The sequence below is a fragment of the Cucumis sativus genome, chromosome 5 (genome assembly GCF_000004075.3).
Source record: "Cucumis sativus cultivar 9930 chromosome 5, Cucumber_9930_V3, whole genome shotgun sequence".
NCBI lineage: Eukaryota > Viridiplantae > Streptophyta > Magnoliopsida > Cucurbitales > Cucurbitaceae > Cucumis > Cucumis sativus.
In genome coordinates this window covers 25,954,280-25,981,582 of record NC_026659.2, presented here as the reverse complement: position 1 = coordinate 25,981,582, position 27,303 = coordinate 25,954,280, and the positions used below count along the sequence as shown (strand labels likewise).

The 27,303-nt window shown below is 30.9% G+C and overlaps 3 protein-coding genes across 5 annotated transcripts; 2 read left to right on the top strand and 1 right to left on the bottom strand.

Annotated features, from left to right (window-relative positions):
• Positions 1-3,726: 3,726 nt before the first annotated feature.
• Positions 3,727-5,285, bottom strand: LOC101209506 (two-component response regulator ARR5). The gene is made up of 4 exons (XM_004135173.3): positions 4,893-5,285; positions 4,723-4,802; positions 4,543-4,620; positions 3,727-4,457 (listed from the first exon to the last, which is right to left on the bottom strand). The coding sequence occupies exons 1-4, from the start codon at positions 5,053-5,055 to the stop codon at positions 4,077-4,079; spliced, it is 702 nt and encodes a 233-aa protein (XP_004135221.1). The 5' UTR covers positions 5,056-5,285; the 3' UTR covers positions 3,727-4,076.
• Positions 5,286-12,897: 7,612 nt separating this feature from the next.
• Positions 12,898-16,282, top strand: LOC101208441 (zinc finger MYND domain-containing protein 15). Of its 3 annotated transcripts, none has more exons than XR_004216768.1 (11): positions 12,898-13,033; positions 13,435-13,548; positions 13,668-13,786; positions 13,868-13,914; positions 13,987-14,087; positions 14,351-14,438; positions 14,808-14,916; positions 15,140-15,311; positions 15,443-15,514; positions 15,647-15,786; positions 15,868-16,282. XR_004216768.1 is itself a non-coding variant. In XM_004135422.3 (11 exons), exons 1-11 carry the CDS (start codon positions 12,932-12,934, stop codon positions 15,958-15,960), a joined length of 1,131 nt encoding a protein of 376 aa, XP_004135470.1. In that variant the 5' UTR covers positions 12,898-12,931; the 3' UTR covers positions 15,961-16,282. The 3 variants fall into 3 exon arrangements, 2 of the variants coding, with proteins under 2 accessions (XP_004135470.1, XP_031741494.1); XM_004135422.3 differs by having other exon boundaries at positions 15,673-15,786; XM_031885634.1 differs by having other exon boundaries at positions 12,926-13,033; positions 13,378-13,548; positions 15,673-15,786.
• Positions 16,283-16,949: 667 nt separating this feature from the next.
• On the top strand, positions 16,950-21,195 carry LOC101209749. Its single transcript, XM_004135174.3, has 7 exons — positions 16,950-17,522; positions 17,958-18,098; positions 18,184-18,549; positions 18,669-18,911; positions 19,192-19,284; positions 20,436-20,636; positions 20,727-21,195. Exons 1-7 carry the CDS (start codon positions 17,205-17,207, stop codon positions 20,937-20,939), a joined length of 1,575 nt encoding a protein of 524 aa, XP_004135222.1. The 5' UTR covers positions 16,950-17,204; the 3' UTR covers positions 20,940-21,195.
• The last annotated feature ends 6,108 nt before the right edge of the window (positions 21,196-27,303 follow it).

Sequence of the window (27,303 nt, the reverse complement as noted above, 5' to 3'; positions counted from 1 at the left end):
TCGATATCAAAAGCTTCATCTTAAATGTATATATATATATATAGTGACATTACCATATATTAATACGTATAAGATATACAATTTTTATTATGGATACAATTTTATAAATTCATTAAACTTTCATTCTTACTCAAATGCCCTCATATTCTAAAATGTATTTTTCTTATTTTGTACAAAAAAATTTGGGGGCATTTTGATTGATTATAGTTTTTAGGTATTATATGTGAGTCTACAAATGGACTTTTTTTCTTTTTGGCCAATTCATTTTCACCAATTAATCAAATGTGAGGCCACAGAAATATAATTACATACACTTAATAACAAATTGTTTTTTTTCCCCTAAATGGTCTGTGATGAAATAAAATTTTCAATTCGTTGATTTTATGTATTAAATGTGTCTGTCCACAATTTGATTTTTTGTTTCAATTTTATTCTTCTTTGTTGCTTATTTCTTCCATTGTATATTCTTTCCATTTTTGAATTTTTTGTTTACTTAAGCTGGATTAATAAACAAATACAATATATATGGTCCATTTTATTTTGTGGACTATATGTCTGAGAAAAAAAGAAATCCAATATAGTGAACAAGAGGAGAAAAATTAAAAGTTTGTGGTCACTCATTTCAACACTTTGTGACATTGATTCCTCATCATTTTGACTATATACAAACTTTTTAAATATAATTTTGAGGAGGGAAGAATTAGACAATTTTGTTCAGCTAATAAAATTTGTAGTGAAATATATTTAAAACTATGATTAGTTTGGTAAATGATGATAAATGAATTGATTAATATGTTTAGAAAGATATAAGGTAATTAAAATTGAGGATTAGAAGCAAAGAGAGGATAGGCAATAAGATTTGTCAATGACTTGAAAAACAGCCATCAATGGCGGATTCAAAGGGGGGCTATAGGGTCCATATCCCAATTTTGTATTATAGTCTACAATACACATCCACATTCATTCCTTTTCATTATTTTTTCAAATATAGCCTTCCATATTCTTTTTCTTCTTTCTATATAATATATACACTTCTTTTATTTTTAATTATACCTAATGTTTTGGTGATAGTTTATTTGAATTTTGTTTACGTTTGAAACTACCCCTCACTTATGTAGGGTCTATACACACTATTATATATAATCAAAAACCAAACCTAAATAATACATAACTCCACTTATGTCAATTTGGTTGAAAAGTTTGGTTCATTTTTCTTAACCCTGAGATAAATTATTTGGATAAAAATAAATTAATAATAACATCCATAAGTATTATTAGCCTTGATTTAAGATAAGGTTTGGAGATATTTTTGATGCAGCCAAAAATTGGAAAATATTAAAAGTAAAAGGATGAGAAATAGAAATGAGGGAAATGGGTTGGAACGAGTTGTTGTTGTTGATGACATTGATGGCTGCATTTGGTTCCCTTATTTGACTTTGACTCATCTCCATAAAGTTTCATATCACAATGTGAAACCATAGAATTAGTAAATTCAAATTTTAATACCCAACAAACAAAAGCCATGCCAATTATGAATCAATACAAACACTACCCTTTCAAATATGGTTTAATATACATCACATATACCATTGTTGTACTAATTGTGTATACTAATATATATATATACATCACATGTAGTGTTGTAAGGATAGGACTAAAAATTTTCCCGACACACATCCCCTTGGGGCACGTCAACTTGGGAGGACCAAACTTAAATGCAAAGCCCAAGATGAAACATTATCATTAATTCCTCATCATAGCAGAATTGGGCCTGGAAAGAAGCCCTTTTTTATGTGTAAAGCAAAGCCATGGGTCACTTGGATGGCCCAGTTGGCCCATCCATCACAACAGGACCACAAACACATTACTACAACACAACCTTTTAAACTTTATTATCATTAAAAGAAACCCATAAAATGAAAAACAACACTTCGGTTCTTCAATTGTGGTGATTTTTTTTTTCTTTTTAAAGTCTTACCCACCAAAGAAGGAAGAGAGAGAGAGAGAGAATCACCCAGTTGCAAACCCATCAATCTCTTTCTATCTATTTTTAAAGATTTGGCCATATCATCTCCACTTGATTAATAAATAAAACACCCTAAATCAAATCCAAATCAAATCATATCAGAATTTATGGAAAGTTAGGAGTGATATTGCTATTGTATGTGTGTTGATGATAGTTTAATTTGACGGTAAACCCAATAGAATGAATGAATGAAGGGAATAAGAAGAGAAGAGGGAGAGAAAGTCAATAGTTTTTTGAAAAAATAGAAATGAAGAAAGTTTAAAAGGTGGTTCTGGAAAGAGACAATGTTAATAAAAGAGAAAGGGTCCCAATGTTAGGAGTTGTTGTTGTGGATGTGAGATAGGGGAGATTTGGTTTGAGGCATTTTCACAAACAAGACATATGCAAATGCAAGTAGGGGAGGGGAGGGGAGGGTAGCTCCCACAGACAACTTCCATTTCCCATAAATTAAAATTGGGTGAATGCAAAAACATTACACAATCAAACAATCAAACCTTGCCAGTTCATTTTTGCTCCAAAGTTCTCTCTTTACCAGACAAACATCTTCTCTTCTTTCTTTTTTTCTCTTTTTCTTGTCAATTTTCATTCTGGACTATACCTCAACTTATATGAATTTTACCTCAGATTCCATTCAAATTATCAAACACACTTACATAATTGTATTACATAACAAGTTAGTCAAATTTAAATAATTCGTTACGAAAACCATATGCATTAACTTTGGATATTTGGGGAGAGAAATATATTTAAGACTTGAAACTAACTTTATGGAAATGGTTCCTACCAAATCAACTGAAACTGATAATGGAATCAACTAAGAGATTATGCCAACTGAATTCGGACAAAATAAAGCTAAATCAAATTGATTGCTTTTTAGGTTTATATATTTAGGAACATTGAATTAATCAATAACACTTCAAAGTTCAAACTAACCGAATCGACTCAATTTAAGTTTATAATTTATTATTATTACTAATATTTTGGATTGATTTTGTTCTCTATACTATTTGGAGTTTTTAGATAAGTGGTTAACTCAAAATTCGTACCATTTTTTGCTTCCATCTGTTTTTGGATAAAATAACATAAAAGTGAATCTAATTGGAAAGAAAAATACTTAAATGAATACCATAATTTTAATTTAAAATTGAACTTGGAAAATGGATGATGTTGGACATTGTCTTTCATCGAAATTTGATAGCTACAGAATGTATATTTTTATTTTTCCAATTGACAAATTGGTTGGTGTTCATTTTGATTCATCTCTCCCCTACCTATTCAATTACATCTTTCATTTCCTTTGCAAATAGTCAAGATTATTCTATTTTGTTGGATTTTAATACAAAAATTTTCCACATAAAATAAAATAATTTCTTTAAAAAAGTGAGAAATTGCTCGGAATTTAACTTCCCCTCTTTCCTTCCTTGTTCGTACATGTGAACGAAATTTACAAAAAACAAAAATAAATATAGTTTTTTTTTTGCTTTCATTAGAAACAATAATCTGATTTGAACTTTTCTTCTTTCTTTTTTTTTTTTCATCATAAACAATAAAGAGTAAAGAACACTATTTAATCCAAAATCAATATTATTTGTGGTTTAGGGAGACAAGATCTTGCCATGTCTCTTCCACATCTCAATTATATCACCTCTAATCTCATTATCAATTGACTAATTTCATAATTCAACGAAAATTAATCCCAATTTAACAAAATATTCGGATTTTTTTTTTATATTAAAAAAATATATGATTGAATTCTCTAAAATTATACATCACGTCTTGCCCTGGAAAAGATTGGACTACTCCAATGCGTTGCGTTTTAGTAATTAACGGCGGTACCCCAAGTCCCTGATCTAAAGGCTAAAACTTAGCGGACAAAACTGGGATTTCATACAAATAACCGTTAAAACTAACAGGACAAGGAAAAGATTAAAGAAGGAGGAAAAAAAAAGGAAGATATTTAATTTTTTTTAAAAAGAAAAAGAAATAATAACAAGAGAGGGGGGGATTGATAGGCTGCTATGCTCACACGGTGATCCTGATTTATTGGTGGTCATTTAGAGGCGTTCGATTGCGGAGTGGACATTGGAGATGACGGTTCTGATGATGATGGGGTGGACTGAAGCGAATCCGACGGTGATGATGAAGGTGATGGAGATGATGGAGAGGAATCCGATGATGCTGGTGATGAAATGGACGGTGATGATGAAGGTTGATCACACGGCTCTCGTAGCTTCCTTTTATTGATCCCACTTCTTTCATTTCCAGTCTTTTCATCCCCCACCATATATTCTCTGAGCCGTTTCACATCAGATAGTTTCACCGGCTTCACTATGAAATCTTCTGCTCCTTCCTCCAAACATCTGTCTATCCTCGCCACCACGTTCTCCGACGACATAATTACCACCGGAATCTCTCTCAAAGTTGATGATTCCTATATCATTTTTCACCCAATTTCAATTCCATTTTCTCTAAATTAATAATTTCAAATCCAAATACCCAAATCCTCAAAATCTTACCTTAATTTTCTTAAGCAATTCGTATCCTGTCATTCCGGGCATACAGTAATCTGTTATGATCATATCAACCTTCAACCCCTATTTACCCAAAACAAACAACAGTTAAGAAAATATCCGAAATGATAACCTACAGGAAAAAGAAAAAAAAAAAAAACAACAAGAAATTTCGAGTGTACTCACATCAAACCCAACTTGGGAATTAGTCTCATCTTGCAATCCAAGATATTGTAAAGCTCTAATTCCACTATCAACTGCAGTGACTGTAAACCCCAAAACAGAAGACAAAATGAATTTCCAGAGAAAGAAAAATAAAGGAAAATAAAAGAGAGGAAGAAGAAAGAAAGGCAGACCTCGACAGGCAGTAAGACGAAGGAGGCGTTCAATTACTGTACGGTCGACAAGGCTGTCATCGACGGCGAGAACATGTACTTCAGAATCAGAGGTGGGAAAACGATCTAAACCATCAAGCTGATCGGACCTCCGGCGACGGGAGAAGATGTGGTTTCTGGCCATGGCGGTAGGAGAGGGAGAGAAAGGAATTGAAGAGTTGTATGAGGAAATTGTGTGTGTGGAGGAGGTTAAGGAAAAGAGTTGGTATGTAATATAAGTGTAAAGAAGGGAGAAACAGAGGGAAAGTGTGTGTTAACTTAAGAAGTCTCAATCGGAAATCAAATCTCTGGGTCAGAGAGAAATCCCAAATCGGGTGTTTTTAATATTTTGTTTCACTATCTTATTAATTTAAACAAAGGTTTAAGAAACAGAGGATGGGATTCTCAAATCCACTTGGGTCAGATCTCGAAATAAACGCAATCTTGGCGATATCTCGTTTGCAGGCGTCGTTATCGGATACGAGATTTGGAGAGCGAGAAGAGGGAAGGGTTTTATTGGTCAACATATTGGACTACGTGCACCCGCGTTGGAATCAAGAAAGGGGAAAAAGGAGTGAGTTGACCGAGGTCAACGAAGGAGGATACGACGCCGTCAAATCTCTAAGTCGAGAAATTACCGCGCATTTCCGTAAAAGAGAGAGACAGGATTTTAATCCAAAGGTGAAGTAATTAAAGAAAGGAACGGTGGAATTTGGGAAACCGAGGGTGTGCCTCTGGACTGTGTTTGTCATACACGTGCTGGTCTCGTGCTTTTCTCTTTTTGAAATTTACTTTTAGGGTATTATATATATACAAGTCAAGAGAAGGGAAATTAGAGGGGTAAAGAAGACAAAAGAGAGAGAATTTGGAGATATGGGGGAGTCCCAATGAAATCTAGGATGGGACCCACAACATCTTATATTGTCAAGAACAACTTTTTGCTTCATTCTTGGACTTTTTCTTCTCTTCTATTTCTTTTTTCTTTAACCCCCCCACCTCACTCCTAAATTCTTACATTAACAATTTTTCCTTCTTTATCACTTCCTTTTATTGTTGTCATAAATAAAACAATTCTAATTCAAAATAATAACAATATATAAATATTAATAATTTCTTCAATAAACATTCCTTCTCGTAAACTAAGTGTTTAAGATTCACCTCCATTTCACTAAATAAATGAAAATTAATTTAATATATTTATTTTTAACCTTATTTACAAAGAGCTAGTGAGTTAGACAAATCCAAAAGTACGAAGTTGTGAATAAGTTTTTACCGTCATAAGATTCTTAAAGAGGAAAACAAAGTAAGTAACACTAACCGTTTATGTTTCTTGGGTTCTTATTTCGAGTGGATACGGATCTCAAGAATAAAGTTTGTTTTTATCTCATCTAATTGTTGAGGTAGAATTTAATATATAAAAATAAATCAAACATTAGTGATAAAGAAAAGTAAAAAAAAGTAGAGCAACATATGCTGTAAACCAAATCTAAGGATATCTAGAAAAACGCAGACTTTACTAGTTGTCTTCCCAATATCGATATTTTCACTTTAGGGTTTCTCGTAGTCAGTTCACAGTTCACCACACCCACCTTTATTTATTTATTTCTATTTGACTATTTTCAACCATAATAAAATAATCATCTCTTAAATAATAAACTAATAATAGTATTGTAACAGTGAATCTTGTCGTCAAAACAATGTGGAAGAACATCCATTCTTAACTGTTCCTCCCAATCTCATATTTATTATTGCCTTTATCACCTTCTACTGCTACTATTCTTATTATTACCATTCTTATTTTTTAATTCTTCTACGCAAATGTTGAATGCAATATAATCTCTATTTCCTTAATCAATCAATCACAAATCTAATTTCATCAAATTACCATCTTTCTCCTAAATCTTACTCTCTCTCTCTCTTTCCCTCTCTTTTTTCTTTTTTTAACTGTAAACAAGTGTTTATCTTATGATTTCTACAGTATATTAGAAGAGATAGTATATTAGAGTATATTGTTCATACGAATCATCATCTTAAATCAAGAGTCGCAAACTCAAAAGAACATGTCATTAAGAGTAAAATGAGAATAACAATAGTCAAGTAAGACATAGATAAGTATAAAAAAAGTAAAAAAAAACGAGAAAGAAGTGACAACAAGAATAAAAAAAAAACAATTGAGTCGAACGGTCCAATATGCTCGACTTTCCCTTAGAGGTCGAGGCTAGGGCCACTCTCCTCCCTTCGCGAGGGGACCATCTTATGGCCACATGGTATGTTCGAATTGTCAACCCTAAATCACTTTTAATTGGATCGAGAATCCTATAAAATAAGAGGTCGTAAACACCGTAATTCTTTGATGATGATTAATTACTTAGTGGTATTAGAGATTTTATGTTTATAAAAAGATATTAAAAGAATAAGAACACAATAATGTTGGAAGTCTATAAATATGTTAAAATGGATGCCTCTGGCATTTCTTTATGTTAGGCTATTACTTCACACGTTGGACCGTACGTGAAATTTAGATCCAACCACCCTTCTTTAAAAGTTGGAATAATTCCATTGCCTTAGTCCCTCCTTTTCCCAATTAACTCAATTTTTCCTATTCCATTCTCAATCATAATAACAAAAAAGAAATCATTTAGAACAGTCTCTTATAAAAACTTGTCGGATATTTAATACTCTTCATTCATATGATCTTAACACCCACGAGGAATCATCTACCACTCTACTCAACTAATAACAAAATTCTCATTAAATTAACACATTTTTAAGTTCAATTTACACTCTATTCAATCCTTTTTTTTCTCTCTCTTTCAATACAACAAACGAATTGTAATATTTGTTTGAATTTTTAATTTTTTTCACATAAAAGTTCATTATAAACATATTTTAGAATTTGAATGGTTATCATTGAAAACATAATTGATAAGCATCTATTGCATTATAAATGTTAACAATATTATTATGGAATAATTAAAAATACTAGAGTAAAAGTAGGTAAAGCTAGACGAGTTATTATCTAATCTTAAAATTGAGTCATGGTTAGTATCTCATATACCTATATGCAATAGGCCCTCTAGCTGGAATCCCACTAGTTTTGACTAAAAGAGAAAAAGAAAGTTATAAAATAACTATAAAGAATGGAGATAAAAGGGGAAAAGAGAAGTGGTTGACACATAAATTATAGTAATTTGGCTACGTAGCTAACATCTCAACTTTATAATAATTTTGAAGAAATAGAGGTTGTTCTTACAAGAAAAAAAACAACAATCTCTCCTACTTTTCTCATTGTCATTTTTACATATCGTTTATACTTATTAATTTGAAGATGAGAAAGAGAATTGGAAAACTTCAACTATACTGTAACAAACTGTAAGTTAACTACACTATTGTGTGAATACAGTTGTATATGTATTTGGTGTATTAAATTCATGCTTGTTCATAAACTTTTAAAATTGTTATTCACACACATATAGTAATTATTCATTTAGATAGCCTACGTATCTACTTAAAGACAAAACTCAACTTTATTACCAAGTTAATTTTTTGATAGCTATTATAATAATAATAATTAAAAAAATCAATTGTTATATTTGACCTTTGAACGACATATTCCTAAACTTTAAATTTTGTGTTAAAAAGTAGACATATATCAATATTAAAAATTAATGTTTTAAATTTATTGTCGTTGAAATAAATACAAATTTAACTTTTTTAAAAGAAAAATAAACACGTAAACTTTAAATTTTTCGAAAAGACAAAAATATAGACGACAATTGAATGTGTTTCCAAAGAAAAAATGTTAGTTTGTTAATTAAATTTGTTTTTTATGGAGCTTTCCAACGCCACAAAAAACAAACCCTCTTCTTTTAAAACAAAACTATCAACCAATATAAATTTGAAACGAATCAAACATACTCATTAAACCGTATCTTATAAATTTAATACTAACTATCAATTTAAACACCAAACTCAAATCTATATATATTTTACGCCAATAATATATTTTGATATTTTTATGGAAATCAAAATAAGAAAATCTTTTAAACTTTTATTGTTTTAATATATATATATATATATATATATATATATAATACACATTTTGATACCAAATTAAAAAAGAAAAAAAACAATCAACATTCATAAGGTTGTATCTTGGATATTATGTGTTTTCTTAATAATAATTTACATTTATAAAAAACCAAGTCTTAGAACTTTATGTCAATTCAATATATATATATATAGTATTTTTTTTCAATAAGTATGTAAATATATTTACGCACAAATGCATTAAAGATGTATATATTATAATCTTATTAAAAACAAAAACCTATAGTAAACCTTTTATTTTCATTGTGTAGAGTTAAGTATATAAATATTCATTTTACCACTAACTTAAACTATCAGATCAATTTAAAAAGCAATACAAACATTTTTAAAACTATAATTTCTAATTATAGGAAAGCAAAGAAAAATATTTTTAATACTATTTATAAATTTTGATTATATTTTATAAATATTTGGATGGATTTACTATTTATAATGAAATTTAGTCTTAAAAACTGTTTGCTTTGATTTTTAAAAATATTGTTAAAAGAGTTGAGTAGAAAAACAATTTTGAGAGATACGCAAGAAAAGAAAAGAAAAGAAAGAAATATATAAACTTAATTTTGAAAAGTTATATATGTATATAAATAAAAATGGAATAATGAGTAGCAAAGTCCAAAAATATTACAAAAGAGAGGTATATAACTTTTTGAAGTCGAAAAACCGGCATTTTAAATTGATTAAAACTTTGGAGTTTGGAGGACATGACACGATGATTATAATAATTACAATTCCCAACAAATATATATATATATACATAAAGTAAAAAGAAAAAAAAAAAAGGTGAAAGATGAATGGGTTTAGTCAAAATGGAATCTTGATCTAAGTTTATGAAAAAATGGGGCCAGTTGGGGTCACCATATGCCACGTTTTTTTTATTTGATAATTAATTTCTCTAATGTACTTCATTAATCATTAAATTAAGGCAATAATGTCCCCTCTTCTTTTCGCATAATATCCCCTTTCATGATTTTCCCCTTCTGTACGGTCTTTCTCTACCAAAACAAATAATTTCTTATTAAATTAATGTAATCTTTATTATTAGTTCTAATCCTTTAAATATATATGTATATAGAGAAAAGTGAAGATTGTTTTGAGATGTAGTAGAAGGCATGTTTTAGGATCCCAAAGTGATCCTTAATCCTTATTAGATTATAATAGTTATAATGCAACAACAACATCACCCTCCCTTCTTTTTATTTACATCCCAAACACTTACTATCCTTCTCTTTCCATCCTTTCTTCCATCTTCCCAACAAACAAATAAAAAGTAATGGTATCCATGGAATTTCTACATTTTTTTTTGTACTCAGTAAGTGTATTTTTTTTTTTTTTTTAAATGGTAAACTTTGTGAGAAAGGGAAAAAGGGAGAGAAGAGAGGGGTAAATTGATTGTTAATTTTAAGAAGATTTGGTATATCTTTTGAGTGAGAGAGAAAAAGAGAGAGATTCGAAGAAAAGAAGAAAAGAAAACAAAGGAATGGATAAATGAGATATGATGTTTTAATGAAACAAAGCATCTTTCAACACAAAATTTAATAAACACTTTGCCAACTCAATAATATAATCTCTTCCCATAGACTTGGGAATTGGGACATACAAAAAAATAAAAAAAAAAGAAAGAAACAATTACTTGAAATAAATCATTCATTTTTCTTTTGTATTATCCTTCATAATCTCTGGGATTACGACAACTCACCAATCCAATTCTCTATCTTTTTCTTTCTAACATAACATTACCATTCATTCAATTCAATTTAATATCATAAACATATATATATGTATATGTGTTGATTCGTTTTAATTGGGTGGACGGCTCCCTTCTTCCAAATCTCTCTAATTTCATTTTCATATTTTCTAACTTTCATTTCCCATATTGAATTGGGTAATTTATTCATTCTTTTGGGCTCAATCTAATTTTACTTTTAAATTACGTTGATTTGGTGGGGATACGAATATATTTTTTTTTGTATGTTTATCTATGCGAATCTTTTTTCTTTTTTCCTTTTTCTATATTTTTGTGCTTTTTTCAAGATGTTTGGAGATCCAAAGATGTTATTTGTTGTTGCACAATCTCCTTTCTTTTTTCTCTAAAAGTTTTTAGTTTTTTTTTTCACCAATAGTAGGGACATGCAATCTTTTCTTTTAAATCTAAAAATCCAATTTGTTATTTTAAAATATTTAAGAATTATTTTTACATCTGACGTCATTAGTGACGTCATTAGAGAAGTAATCCACCCTGTTTTATATAGAGTATGAGTCCCCTTGGTTTGTTCAATGTTGGACTCTCTACTTCTCCAATATTCACGGTTCGATTTCAAGCTAAAACCGAATCAAATAAAATCTCATTCGAAACTGAACCGTATATGCAGTTCAATTTAAATCCTAGAAAATCTTAGGCCACAGAAGCATTGAGTTCAATAAAATTTGCGTTTTTGTTTTAATTCTAAAAAATTTTGGGCCACAAAACCACTAAGTTCTATAAAATTTTCCTTTCTATTTTAGATTTCGGGTCCATATTTAATCGAGTTTTAAAAACAAAACTTTTATGGACATTTATTTATTTTTATTTTAAATTTTTTTAAATGAAGCTAAACATTAAACCGAATCGAACCGTATAAAATGTAGTTTCAACATAACACACCGCACCGAACCATATGCAATCAGTTTTAGTTCGATTTTAATTCAGTTCGATTCGATTTTTAAATACTTTATGAACGCCCCTAAAAAGAACAATACAATAATCAAACGTCAATTCCTCTCAAGGATGAGAGACAGTAAAGAGAAATGAAAGAATTGTCTTAGAAAAAATGGAATCACATAAAAAGAAGTGAAGACTACTGGATTATATTGAGTTATAAATCATACAAGTCGAGTTATACTCATGTGCTTGCAAATGAAGGTTAAATTGTTATATGAAAACAACTATTTAACTTGTGTGAGATTAGTTTTTATAGTCGAAACGATATGATTATTGAACAATGTACTCATCTTAGAAAACAATAACTTAATAAATTAACAATACACTACTCAAGAAAATATTAACAAAACAGGATAATTCATTACACGAAAAATAAATAATTTTCAAAAGCTTAAATATATACCATGATTAAATATTAATTAAGATAATGGGTTATCCCGAATTAGAATTATGAAATGGTTAGAAGGTTAATAAGAGAATTATTAAGAATAAACATGATGATTGAGTCAAAATCAAATTATTTTTGTTTAAAGGGAAAAAGAAAATGTTATTTATTAAAATTGAATAAACCGTGCCCCGCAAAATAATCTAAAACCCTTTGAATTACCAAAAATCCCACATGCTTAAAAAGCTATGCAATTTGCTCCATGCTTGCCTTTCATCCCCTAACATTATGTCCCTCTCTACTTTATTATTTATCAACTCTTCAATTATATTCTCTACCACTTGAAAATTAAATCATAGTAGTAGTAATAATCATAATTAAGTATTAGATGTAGCCTAACCATGTATCATGTATTAGTTGAACCTATATATAATATTCTTATTCAATCCAAAGTTTAGAAGTAGTTTTTTAAAAGAAATGAAAACGTGGTAAGAATGGTAGGAAAATAAAATAGGAGAAACTAAATATTACCTAAATTCTTTGGCACCCACAAGAATTGTTTTCTATCAATTGATTGAAGAGATGTATTTTAATCCATTATGATTTTAGTTATGTTTAAAATTGCCAAATTCAAGAACATTTTTTTCAATAAAAGTTTTGGAGGCTGATTTTGGTGGTAGAAAGTGTTGTACGAAAAATTCGATGGGCCAATTGGGCAGATTCGAGTTGAGACCACCGAGAGGAATGGAAGGACAAGTTAGGCCCAAGTAGGCCCATATTCCAGTGATATCTTATGATTCGTACCGCGTTAACTCATCAATCGGAAAAATGGAGTGCGCCGGCAAGGGACGTGGAACTCGTTGCACCGGTTCGGCCACCCGACGGTGTGGTCGCTGCGGAGTTGTTGCTTACTGTTCAGTCGATCACCAGGTTCGTTTATTGTTCACAAGGCTTCCTGAATTTTGCCATCGGTTTCTTAACTTAAATTAGAGTGATTTTCTCTATGTTTTAGCTTAAAATAGGTGATAATTGGTATTGGGCTTTGAATGAATTTTAATTTAGGAATCTGAGAAAAAAAAAAAAATCGTCGCAAGGCTATACTATTTTGAGTTTTGATGAAAATTGAAACGTGAAACTGTGTGGGGGTGAGCTACAACAAGTTGAAGAATAATGGTGTTTTTGAAACAAATGTCAAAGTTCAAGGTTATCGTTATTATTATTATTTTTTTTTGTTGTACTGATGGTCATTAGTTTAATTTAGTGTAATCTTACAGCTTGGTCGAAGCTATTCCTTGTTTCAAGCTATCATCCTGTTTGAAAATTGGCCATAGGTTAAACATTGGAATGATCATAAAGATGAATGCAAAAGGTTTGAACTACAAATGGAGAGAATTGATGCCTTGAATGAGTTCCCTTTCACATTTTCTGAGGAGGCTACTGTTCAGGTATTGAGTACGTTCTTAGGATGTTGCATTCCTTACCCTTACCTGGGGCCATAAAACTGATTTTAAAGGATACTTTGAACATAATCGATTGAACTGCCTCTTCTTTTGTTTTTGTGAAGTTGTGTCAAAAACAGGAGAGTAGATGCTCATTCTTGAGCAAAAGGGCAATCCACAAAATTGGAATGTGGTTTTACGAGTGTCCTTGTGGGGAAGCTGCTACATCTTATAATTTCTCAAGGTCTCCTATCTTGAAATTCCATTATTGAGGGACCTTTTATATTCATATTAAATATTTCTGCCATTTCTATTTCACTTGCAGATTAAATGATGGCTGGGTTCTACCTAGATTCCATTGTCCATGTAGTGGTATCATCCGTTTCCTAGTTCTTTACTGTTAACTTAATGCCTCCAATAACAAATAATCAAATAAATTTGCAGAACCGCTTTCTCCAATAACAAAACGCTTACACAGTTGGAAGGACTATTATGATTGGAGATGCATCCCCCTTCACTCTCCTGCTGCTTTGCTTCTTCATTGGGTATGTTTCAATTAGATAAGGTTGGAGTCTAATTAAGCTATTTAGTTCCATAGTCAGCCTTACATGATCTTGTTTAGTTTTTTGTTTAATTGTCTAGAACCCCTTTAGTTTAGATTCTAAGCAAAAAATTTCCTTTTGTATCCAGATTATTGAACCAGAATATTGGCATGGGTTTGAACTAGGTTTCCTGAAGAAATGCTGAATTCTTTTTAAGAATATTCATCATAGAACGAACATTTATGTGTCCTTTTTCTCTTATTTAGCCACTTACTATAAGTTATGCTGTCCAAGTTACTGGTTTGGAGCCCTTGACTCCTGAATTTGGCAACACGTTATGCATACATTATCTAGGTATGATTTACCTCCAACTCCAAGCTTCTTTTAGACATACTGCTTATATTTAAATGCTTCTTTCATTTAAAGATACTAACCATAGAATATAACTTATAGAAGCATCTATTATCCAATTGGATGCTTCTTTCATGTGAAGATACTGACTGTAACCGGTGACTTTGGTTAGATATGTTTCTCATATCAATAATTTTCATACTGGTTACTTAGATCAATGGAACCGTTTATTGGGCACAACCTTGTTATAGGGTTCTAAAGTAAAGAAGACGTGACTCTGCCGCAAGAACTTTCAAACCATAAAACATACTGCAAATTGAAGATGCTAGTTTTTTAGGAATTGATTAGCGTTAGTTTTCTTGTGCTCTTCAGGGCCTGAGAAGGAGCTTCTACAGCTCTCTGTTTTTGCTGAGCTACTTGCACTTTTCCCTGGGGTGGCATTACAAATAGAGTTTGTTGGGCCTAGTATCCCCGAAGAAATGTGAGTTGTGTAGACAGGATGAATTCGAATAAGTTTTTTTTTTTTTAACACTAGTAAAGTGCATCGCAATTCAGGAGGACTGGAAGCTTGTCCCCTCCCTACATCTTTGCTTTGTTTTTGACTATTTATTAGCTATAGCCTATGAGTCATGTAACACTTTTCAGTGTCCACAGTATTTTAAAACATGTACTTAATGTTCGCCTCTGTGCTTTGGGATTGCTAGGAATGGTAAGACCATTCACCTTTGCAGTTTTGCTAAGTGCCTTCAGATGGATTGTGTTTGCAAATCTTCATGCAAAGATGTTGACAGGAATGTATGTTCTAATAAATATCCACGGTTAGCGTTGAAGCTTAGAACAGGGTTTTACCATGATTGTTACAAAGACATTACCAAAGTTAGTTTCATTCTCTGACTCTCTTCCTTGAAGAAAACAAACTTCTATTGTATTATTTAATTCTTCCACGCTTGTTTTTCATCTTACATAAATCTCTTGGCTGTTTTTCACGACTCGTCTTATCCGGATAGGATTGTTATCCTCACTTAATCATTGCTCCAAATGCTGGGATCGCTGCTTATTCCAGTTGGCTTCCTACCATTGTATGTCGATACTCTTTGCCAACTACCTTATATACATGTCGAAAATTAGACCTAGAAGTAGAATTTGTGTATAAATCGAGCACTTTCTTATTTCTTATATCCATCGTCTTACCTCTTAATCATTTCCAACAGTATAATTGTTTGGATGAATGTATCAGGAATTCATTAAGGAAATAAAAGTCCCCGCAATCTTTTCTGATTTCTGTGAAGAAGCTTGCCATCTCGGAGCTTCTTGTTTGAGCAGTGTGATAGGCCGCCCCATTACTTTCCCGGTATGTTTCCTCCATTCTTGTGCCCTCCCCTTTTGACACCAAGAGCACACTGTCAACTTACCTCTTTGTTTTGGCTTGCAGATTCAATTAAACCCATTCCGGCAACCAATAGCCATGGAAGACACTGCCCTGTTTCTTCCTTGTTATTCAAATTGCTTCCTCTATGGATTCTAAAACTTGTTTAAACTCAGTTTCATGCTTCTTACGGTAGAGGATTGATTAGGGTTTAGTCAAGTGGTTGCTTTTTTTTTATTAAGAGAAGAGGATATATTAAGTTTGCCTTCATTGATCTTATATCTTAAGATTTTGCCGCCTTAGGCATATGAGCAACCACGTGCTCTATGATTGAAGGTAGTTGCTTACAGACTTGGTCCATTTATTTTTTTTTAGTACAAGAATTGAACTTCTAACTTAACTTTGACTTGATAAGTATGTCTCTAGAGTTTTGTATCATTACATTCACTTATATATATATTGATAACATAGTAGTATATAATATCATTATTATTATTCCAGGGCTCTTCTTTAATAATTGACCAAGTCAAATTGAAACTAATTTTTGAGTGGTTTCGGGAAATTGAAAGTCAACTGAGTTTTGTTGAGCAATTATAGAGATTTTATTTCATTTAGTCAAGGAAATCCTGTTCTACAAAAAAAGAGGAACTAAATATTCATGAATAACTTCTTTGGTACCATTATCACAGAAACCATCCCTATTATTTACTCTATTAATATGAGTGATTCAATCTAAAAGAATATGTTAATAAGAGGCGAAAGTAACTTACCCATCAATCGATAGCTTTCCCCTTTCAATTATGTTTCTAATTAAGTTTCATGTTGTTAAAATTCTAAATAAAAACAAACGCTTTAAATTCTAATCTACAACATCTCTAAACTCTGTTTACTTTTAAAATAAAAAACCAATTGTACAAAAAAAGTGAAAAGGTATTTTTTTATATATACTTTTTAATTTGTGTTTTAATCCAGTATTACTAAGAGATATGGATAGCAATGTAAGATTTTGCTATAAATATTTTGAAAAGTTTTTTACACTCATGATAATTTTCCATTTTTTTCTTTAAGTACAGCTCAAATTTAAACAAAACCAATAATAAATAAAGACATAAAAACGATGACTTTGAAAATATCCATAAAGGTGCCTGAGAGTTTATCGGGTACGCCACGTTTTTCTTCGTTTATCAACCCCATCGCCAAACTCAATCGGAACCCTCCATGAATAATCAATTAGTCCAACATTCCCCTTCCCCAAACTCATTTCATATGGATTTTCCCAATCAATTCTAGTCAAAGACTATTCCTAAATGCCCAATTATCCCTAGGGTTTGATTCCCTTCTCTGCAACTTTTATCCCAAATTTCGCTTCGAATTTGGTACATATTCACGAAGATACCTTACCCATGTCTTCTTCTTCACGATCAACGATATGGGTATTGGTTCTTTGCTGTTTTGCGCTTGCTTTCGGTGCGAATTTGGGTCGGGCTCTGAAGTTACCCTTCAGGGCTAACGATGTTCTTCCGGTTCTCCCACGACAGATATCGTGGCCGGTGCTTAATAATCTTCATACTGCCGTGGATTTGTTGCCGTCTTATGTTGGGTCAGTGACTCCCAGTAATGGAACGATTGAGTGGAAAGGAGCTTGCTTCTTCACTAACGAAGCTCAGATTAATCTTACTGAAGGCGATAGAGGCTTGGGAGGTGGCGTTCTCCGTCTCAAGGTTTGACTTTTTTTGTTCTTTTACTTTTCTCTTATGTGCATTTACATGTTATTACCATGAATTTGGGTTGAGCTTCAAATAGTTGAATGCAATTTATCTGTATAATCTATCCATTTCAATCAAGAAGCATTGAACTCTACGCCTTAGCCGTCAGCCCTTGATATTTAATTTCCAAGCGACTTGGATTAGTATGTAAACCAAATATTGTTATGGTTTTGATGCTTTGGCGACGTTCTTAGTTGCATTTTGATGGAATTCTACTTCCACGGGGAAATCCCGGGTCTTGTGTTGTTCGAATTAGTCTTTTGTAAATTAAAGGATTCTTTAAAAACCGATCATCTGCCTTAGATTTTAGGCTTATAGATGTTATATATAGATGTGCGAACCTACATTGTTACGCAAATCTCTGTATTGATTACTTCCTTCCACTTTTAGACATCTGCAGCACACAGTTGGACCTGTATGGATCTATATGTTTTTGCAACACCGTACAGGATTACATGGGATTACTATTTCTCTGCACGGGAGCACACATTGATGTTTGATTCATGGGAAGAACCTGCCGAGTTGGAATATGTATGTTTTTACTCTTCCTTTTTCGTTATTGAATGCTCTAAAATATAGTTGCATATTGCTAACCATGATGCTGAAACTTGAGCAGGTTAAGCAGCATGGGATTTCAGTTTTTCTTATGCCGTCTGGGATGTTGGGAACTCTGCTCTCTTTAGTAGATGTGTTGCCCCTGTTTTCCAACACCGTTTGGGGCGAAAATGCCAATTTAGCTTTCCTTAAGAAGCATATGGGTGCCACATTTGAAAAGCGATCCCAGCCATGGAAAGCAACTATCAACCCAGATGACGTTCATTCTGGTGATTTCTTAGCCGTGTCCAAAATACGTGGACGGTGGGGAGGCTTTGAGACATTAGAAAAATGGGTAACGGGGTCTTTTGCTGGTCATACAGCAGTTTGCTTGAAGGATGAACAGGGTAATCTTTGGGTTGGTGAATCAGGACATGAGAATGAGAAGGTATGCAAATATCATTTGACAGCTTATTATTCAAAATCATGTGACTATGAGTCGCAAATAAATGGCCAGTATTGGAGTTTGATTTTTAATTTGAGGGGAATTTCTCACGTGTTTCATAGGGTGAAGAAATCATCGTGGTTATTCCATGGGATGAATGGTGGGAGTTGGCACTCAAGGACAACTCAAATCCACAAGTAGCCTTGCTTCCTTTGCATCCACAGATGCGTGCAAAGTTCAACTCTTCTGCAGCATGGGAATATGCTCGAAGCATGTCTGGGAAGCCATATGGTTATCATAACATGATTTTTAGCTGGATCGATACCGTAACTGACAACTTTCCTCCTCCTCTTGATGCTCACTTGGTGGGTTTTGGTTTTCTTTTCCCCTGTAATGTATTTTGATGTAGTGAATCTTTCATCTGATTGTACCACCAATGGTTACCTGCCTTTACTCATATTTTTCACGATTATATTCTTTATATTCCATAGATGTTTGGAATGCACCCATTCATGTTTTGGTGAACATGGATGAGGTTTTGGTTACACATGTGCATAAATATGGACATACATATCTAAGGACGATGCTTGTAGAAAAAAACCTCCTTTTCTATGAATTTTCTTGCTGACAAGTTCACTTTTGCAGGTTATTTCTGTCATGTCTATGTGGACTAGGTTGCAGCCAGCATATGCTGCAAACATGTGGAATGAGGCTCTGAACAAGCGGCTTGGAACTGAGGTATGTCAGCAATCTTCACTCATTTTTTATGTACACAGATGAATGACAGAATGTTGTCAGCAAAACTAATTTTGATGTGGACATCATGATTGGATTGAAGGGGAACCTTTTTACCCACAAAATCTCACCACTGAAGTAAAGATCAATCAACTCTCTTGACAAGGAAGTTAATAGTTGATTGCCCTCCCATTGGCTATTGGGAATAAGGAAAAAGGGATCTCATAGAATTTAATTCTTGTTCATAACCCATTACGAGCACTTGAGGCCGCATGGATTGACTTAGGGTGTGTTTGGGAGTGATAATTTGAGTAGTGATTTTAGGAAAAAAGATTTAGATACAATTGATTTTTAAATGATCAAATTTATGTTTGGTAACAAACTCTTAAGTTTGATTTTCAATCATTAATTTTGATACCAAAAGTGATTTTAAAACTATCAAATTACTAAAAAAAAGGGTGTTTTGGGTATTTTAAAAACTATATAAAATAAAGTGTTGATTCCCTGTTGATCACTTTTCCACATTCACTAGAGGTGATGCTTGAAAAATAAATTTTGAGCGATTTCTTATTTTTCTAAAATCACTTTCTTTATGTTGCCAAACACCATATTTATGTGCAAAAGTGATTTTGGCCGGTGAAATATGCCAAAACCACTACCAAACACACTTTTAGTGTTAAATAAGGAATAATGTAAACACTAAAAGTGGTTAAAGAAGATAAGTTTAAGCTTGGTGGACCTGCTTAAGATTTAATCTCCTGTAAATTGTTATTTTTAGAAAATTATAATAGGATCGTAGAGTTACCTTGACAAGCTTCTTTAGTTAACAGTTGAAAGACAAATGTTCCAAAAATTCCTCAAGTACTGGCGCAATATTGTTTTCCTAGGTTCTCTTTAGAAATACATACACATGTTGATGGATATCACAAAGGTTCATCGAAAAATTCATCAGCAACAACCTGTGTTAGGCTCACATTTCAATAGCACTATTCTAGTTCATCATTTATCAGTAGAATTTCTATAAAATAATCATCCAAATTGACCCATTTTTATTTTTACGCTTCTCAATTGTACAGAACATTTGTTGTCTTCTAAACCTCTTTATGGAAGTTTCTAAACTTAGAAGTTAAATTATTGACTTTGGTTCCTTTTAGGATTTGGACTTGCACGACATTCTAGTTGAGACTGAAAAGCGAGGAATTCCTTTTGATGAACTGCTTACAATTCCGGAACAAGATGACTGGGTGTACAGTGATGGGAAATCGACAACATGTGTTGCCTTTATCCTCGCAATGTACAAGGAGGCTGGAATATTTGGTCCTGTATCCAGCTCCATTCAAGTAACAGAGTTCACTGTATGTCTCAATATTTCGAACATGTGTCAACTAATAATCATTCCTTTTCCATAGGCTTCTTTTCCAACATTGAATTTGATTGTCTTACAGATTCGGGATGCATATATGCTCAAGATTTTTGAGGACAACCATACACGCCTGCCAACTTGGTGCAACAATGAAAGTGATAAGCTTCCTTTCTGCCAGATTCTAGGTGAGTACAAAATGGAGCTGCCTCAATTCAATACCTTAGAACCTTATGCCAATATGAATGAAAACTGCCCCTCCCTACCACCAACCTACGATCGGCCCACTCAATGTTAAACCTTCTTTAATCTACATGTTGTCAAAGAAAATATTTTCAAATCTCTACAATGACTGTATAAACCATGTAACCATGACCACTAAGTCCGAGATCGCATGTCGAGATGCAACAAAATATCTTTTTTATCTGAAGCTACTTTTCCACTGGAGATATTCTGTATGTGTACATAATTTTAGAAGAAATGTCAATGTTATGGTATTTGAAAGACTGGTGTTGATTCATTTATGATTTACATTACATAACCTCATTAATTAATGCCTAATTTCCTATTCATCTACTCAAATGAGCTTGTTTTACTCTTTCAAACATTGAAATTTGTAGACAAGTGGAGGAAGGTTGAAAATTAGTTTGACTTCTCTGCAGCATTGTTGATGATTTTTTAATATCCAAAGGAAGGTTCCTTTTGATACCTTCGTTGAAGAAACCTTCAATCTTTAAGACGCATTACTTTGATTTTTTAACTTTATTTTTCTTAGATTGTGACCATTTTAACTTATAGTTTAATTGGGATTTGATCACAAACCTGAGATAGGCAACAAGTTTGAACAAATGTATCAACTAAACAACTTTGGTTTCTTATTCAAATCAAAATCTTTTTGCTAAATTTCCACTTTTTTTTTATTAAAAGCCATCCTTTATCCCTAACTGCACATGATTTTGTCTGTTTTTGGAGTTGGTAGTACAGTTTTAGCAATCTGTGGATGCTTCCCATTAAATTAATTTTTACATTTACTTTTTCTAATATTGAATATTATAACCATATATGAGGGATGGTTCTCGATCTTGAGTTTTCCACGTGATTTTGTGTGGAAGAATGGTCACATTTTTATCGTACAAATACTTATCACCTTTAGTACCTTAGCTTATGATGATTTTGCTAATTGATCTATCAATCTTATACCTGAAAAAGTAAATCTCTCAATTTCAAGATTGATCTATTTGATTAGTTTAATCGTTTTGAAGTTTAGTTCACAATGTTGGTGTATGTTTGGTCCAAAAAAATTGGAGATGTTTAAAAAGCTTACTAGATATAAAATTAAAAATTAAAAAAAAAAATCATTACAAAAATTTTAAACCTTGAAAGTCTATTAAACATAATATTGAAAGTTTATGGATTTATTTAACACCTACTTTTCAAAGTTTAGATTCTAAACTAATACTCTTCTAATTTAACATAATTATTAGATATACCATGATAAAATTAAATTAATATTAACTTTTTATGCAAAGAATTTTAAAACATGTGTTTCTTTTATTTATTATTATTTACTTATTGGGTGAGCATTCTAGAAGCAAGGTAAATAATTAATTAATTAATTAATCAAGAGTAAATAAAATGTGTATTATTTCAAAAAAGGGTCCTTATTCCTTATAAATCTTGTCATTCAATATCAAAGATAAAGTAATTATAACGGGTAATAATTCTAGTAATAAGAATATAACGATATGTTTAAAAAATTGTAAACTTATATTGTCGAGAGATTTTTATGATTTATGAATAATAGACCAACATTTGTAACATAGATTCTACGTAGATAGACTTGGGAGATTTTGTTAAATTTTTTATAAATGTTGTTATATAATTAAATATTTTAAATTTAATTGTTATATTTACAATTATTCTTAAAGATAACTTCATCTAGGAAAGATGAAAAGTGGAAAAAGGAAAAAAAAAAAGATGAATCCACAAATAAATAATAGAGATCATTGGTTTTATGCTTCAATCAAAGGGCAATGGCATCTTAATAAAGAACACTTCATTCTTTTTTAGGTAAAATAAGATCAATCACATTCACTCAATTCCCCCATTTCCAATATTCATTGTTCATTCAAAATATATTTATCAATAGATATTTTTTACGATAGTCTATCATCCGTATTTATTTATATTTGTAAACAATCATATTTTATTGTATTGATACATATTTTAAACACTTATGTTATTTAAAAGTATTATCATTTTATTATTATTATTAAAACTCCATAGAGAGAGGTTTGATTTGTTCAACTCAGAAAGAGTATGAAACATTGGGTTTTGGGAAATGGAATCTTAGGGACATGAAATTACATGGAAATAGAGAATGATTTATAGAGCTAAGTGGGATTCTGATTCATCATTTCAACAATAATAATAATACCAATTTGGTTACTAATTTCTTCTTCTTCTTCTTCTTCTTTTTTTTTTTATGGAAAGAAAAAATTGAAAATCCAACAACTAAATTTGAAATATAGTTCTCATTTTAATCCTACTTTCACTCTAAACTTTTGAGTTCTATTTTAATTTAGAACTCCAAATTTTAAACTCTTGAAAATTATTTTATAATAAAGCCAATAAAAATATAAAGATCCAATTTCACTTCTAAATTTCCTTTGTTTATTATCTTTTCTTTACAGGATTAAAAAAAAGCTTAATTTTAAAAACTATAAAAAGTATGTTTTAAAATATTGTTCTTGTTTTCTTAATACAATTATTGTACTTGACATGGATGAAAAATATGGTATGAAATTGTAGGGTTAGTTGATTCTATCATTGATAAATTTCTACTGTTGTCAATATATATGTTTAGGTATGTTTTCGAAAATGAAAGATTTCATTTTAAAATTTGAAGTTGTATTAAAAAAATTTAAAATTTAAGGATGAAATTTAAACCCAGAGGACACAAAATATAGGTATATATATAAAGTTGATGAGAGCAATTAAAAATGAGTTTAAAAGAGAAAAGAAATGAGTAGACCAAAAGAGACGAGAGAGTCAAGAGGAGGGTTCGAATGAGTTTCATTTGTCTCTGTCTTTCCACCTCACTCCAATTACTTTTCTTTTTCTCACATCACATCAACAACCCACAAATTTCTTCACTATTCTAATTCATTTCTTCTCCCTAACTTCTTTTATTTCTATGTTTTTATGTGTTATTGCCATTTAATTTTGGATTTTAAAATAAATATTTGCTCAAACTATTACTAAATATCATTTTATTTAGCTATCATACCTTCTTTCACTAAAGAGATAGAAAGTATCACTTCCTTTATTAAAGATAGACTAAGTTAATCATTAAACGTTGATATATTGCTTTTTTACAACTTTTTAGTTACCATAGTTTTCACATTTTTTTAAACTAAACATGTGAATTCTCAATCCGTTTCTAAAAATAAATTACTAAAATTTGGATTCAATTTTTAACAAGCACATTTTAGATATCAATTCTTTAATCTTATTGATTTTTTTTTTCAAAATTAACAAAAAGTTGTTTCTTAATTTTTTTTCACTTGGAAAACATATTTACATTATATATATTTTCTTACATGATAACTCTTAGCTAATTTGAACAAAAAATAATTTAAAGAGATGAAATTTAAGATGATTGAAAATTTAAAAACTAAAATTAAACAAAACTTTAAAATAAAAAAGTTACGATGTTAGTTTAAACCTAACTTTTTAAAGATGAGTTTGAAGAATATATATATATAAAGAAGATAAGGGTGTGAAGGTGAAGGTGAAGGTGAAGGTGGGGTGGCCAAAGCATTGGGTAGCTTTAATAAAAAACCCATAATGTAAGAAAATAAAATGAAAAATGAGCCAAAAAGAAGAAGAAAAATTAATTCAATTCAATCAAACCAACCCACCAACCCATAAATTATCTTGCCATACCCATAGTCCAAAGGCACACCATATTTATTAATATTCCACATGTTATATGTTTATGACAGTGAAATGCTTCATGACAGCATGCCTACTTGGAAACATTTTTCTCCTAAAGTAGGAATTACTTTTATAAATAAATTCCAATTAGTGGGAAGGATCTTAATAATACACAAATATATATGTTTGTATAGCAAATTGCTAAAATCTAAAGAGTTTCCAACAAGCCCTACAATGTGGGCTCCTTATATTTAGATGTGTCCAACCAAAGAAAAATCTTTGTGACTCATTTCTTATAAGATAATATTTATTGAAAGACCCATTAGAAAGAAAAAAGAAAAAGGAGGTGAATATTGAATAATAGATATTAAAATATAGGGCTTTGCCTGCTCTATGAAGATATGCCCAAGATCTCATTTTACACCTTTTTCCCTCTTTTCTTTTTTTTTTCTCTCTCTTCTTCTTCTTTTATAAGTATATATGCTTACATCATTCCCCACTTCTTAATATTCCTTTGTTACCTTTTGCTCAACTACTCTCTCTTACTATTCTCAATTCCTTTCCTTTTTATTTTGTTTTATAATTCATCCATATCAATATTTCAATTTTACCAATATGTAGTTAGATTAATTTATAGTTATTAGTATTTCTATTTGGTTGGAAATATTAGTCTTCGATATTAAATAATATTTTAACTTTTGATTTTAATTACCATGTTTCTCACACACACAAACGTTCATCCTTTTTTTTGGACTAATTTTTCACGTTGGTTTCATAAAATACTGTACAAGATGAGACTTCTCACCCACTTTTTCTTAAATTTTTTACTTTATTATTTTATCGTACAAATAGAATTTGCTTTTAAATTCGGTTTAGAATTTTTTTTTCATTTCAAAATGATGGTACATGTACCTTTCAACTTTTAGGGTTATGTTATAATACAATTTACTAATTGAATTATAGGCTTCCATTTGTGCCTTCTCTTTCATTTTTTCGTACCCTTTTTGTTTGGTGTATCGATTAAAACAAAAATGTTATATTAAATATATAAATGGTGTATTTTTTTATATTACTCGAACTAATTATTAGGTTGAATCAAAATACTTCACATTTATAGGTTAAATGAATAGGCGTAATTGTTAAAGTTTAAGAAAATTGGTATAGTAAATAGTTTAGGATTATAGTAAAATATTTTAATCATAAGTTAGAACAAAATTTCGCCATTATTATCATAATTCTTAAAAATGAATTAAAGCAAGAAAAAGAAAGGTAGAATAATGGTTTGAAAACAATCTACCAAATAAGCACTTTAATCAACTTTTTAGAAAAAAAGGAAAAAAGAATCCAATGAAACTATTAATATTGGTGGGTTTTAGTTATCCATTTGCAGCTCTCTCTCTCTCTATTTCTCTGAAGGTGATCACAATCCCCCACTTTCTTTGACTTTTCTTCTCTAATACTATATCTTTGCTTTTTCTAACATTAATTTAATTAATCATACTTAATCTTCTCTTTCAAGCATTCGAATATTTGTTTTGTTTTATTTTAACAAAAATACCTCTAAGTGCTGCTTCCTAACTATTAACTATTTACATTCCTTCCTTACATGAATTTTCCATTAAAAAAAATATCAAAACTATTTTCAATTGATTTGAGAACTTTTACTTTGCATGCATGTGTAGAAGTTGAATGCATAAATGTAATTTACTTTTGGTGTATTTATAAGCTTGTTAAAACAAATTATTAGGAATGAAGTTGATAAATTAAAATATATTTTGCAAATAAGAAAAAGGGAAAACTAAATCTCCATTGGATGAGGAAAGTTTATGTATAATATTGAAAAGTTATTTGAACACAAAAACATTGCATGAGAGAGAGAAAGAAAAAGAGAAGAGAGACTTCTTCTATGCTCTGACTTTTCTTTTTCCAAATTCATTTAAAACCTTATTTTATTGACCTCTTAATTGGCTTGCCGTTGCCGTTTCATGATGATTATTAAAAATTAAAATTAATCACAAACTATTATTCCTTTTTGACATATCACACACACACACACACACACACTACTGTTTTCAATATTGGATTTTGTTGTAAGCCATTTTCCAAATCTCATTATAAAACAAACCCTAAATCTCTCCAAATCCCCCTCAAATTCAAACTCCTTTTAAAAAAAGAAATCCCTTTTGTTTTTTCTCTTATTCCTCTCTGCCATGATGGGAAAGGACTCGTTTTGTTGTAATTTTGATCCAGAAAAAGAAGGTGGGTTATTCGGAGGAGGTTGTTGCATGGAGAAAAAAGTGAAACTTTTTGGAATTGAGCTCAACCCATCAAACAATTTTTGTAATAACTTTCATGATCAAGGTGATCATGAAAGTGTAAATTCTTCAACAACAACAGCAACAACAGTTTGTTTCGATCAAAGATCATCAACAAACCAACAAGAACAAGAAGAAGATGATCAAGAAGAAGCTGCCGATATTGTTGTTATTAGCAATAATAACAATAATAAAAAAGCAACAAAATTTGAGTGTCAATATTGTTTGAAAGAGTTTACAAATTCTCAAGCTTTGGGAGGCCATCAAAATGCTCACAAGAAAGAGAGATTGAAGAAGAAGAAGATGCAACTTCAAGCAAGAAAAGCTACACTTACTTATTATCTTCAATCTAATTCTAACAATAATAATCATTTTCTTTATGATTATGATCCTAATTCTTCTTCTCCC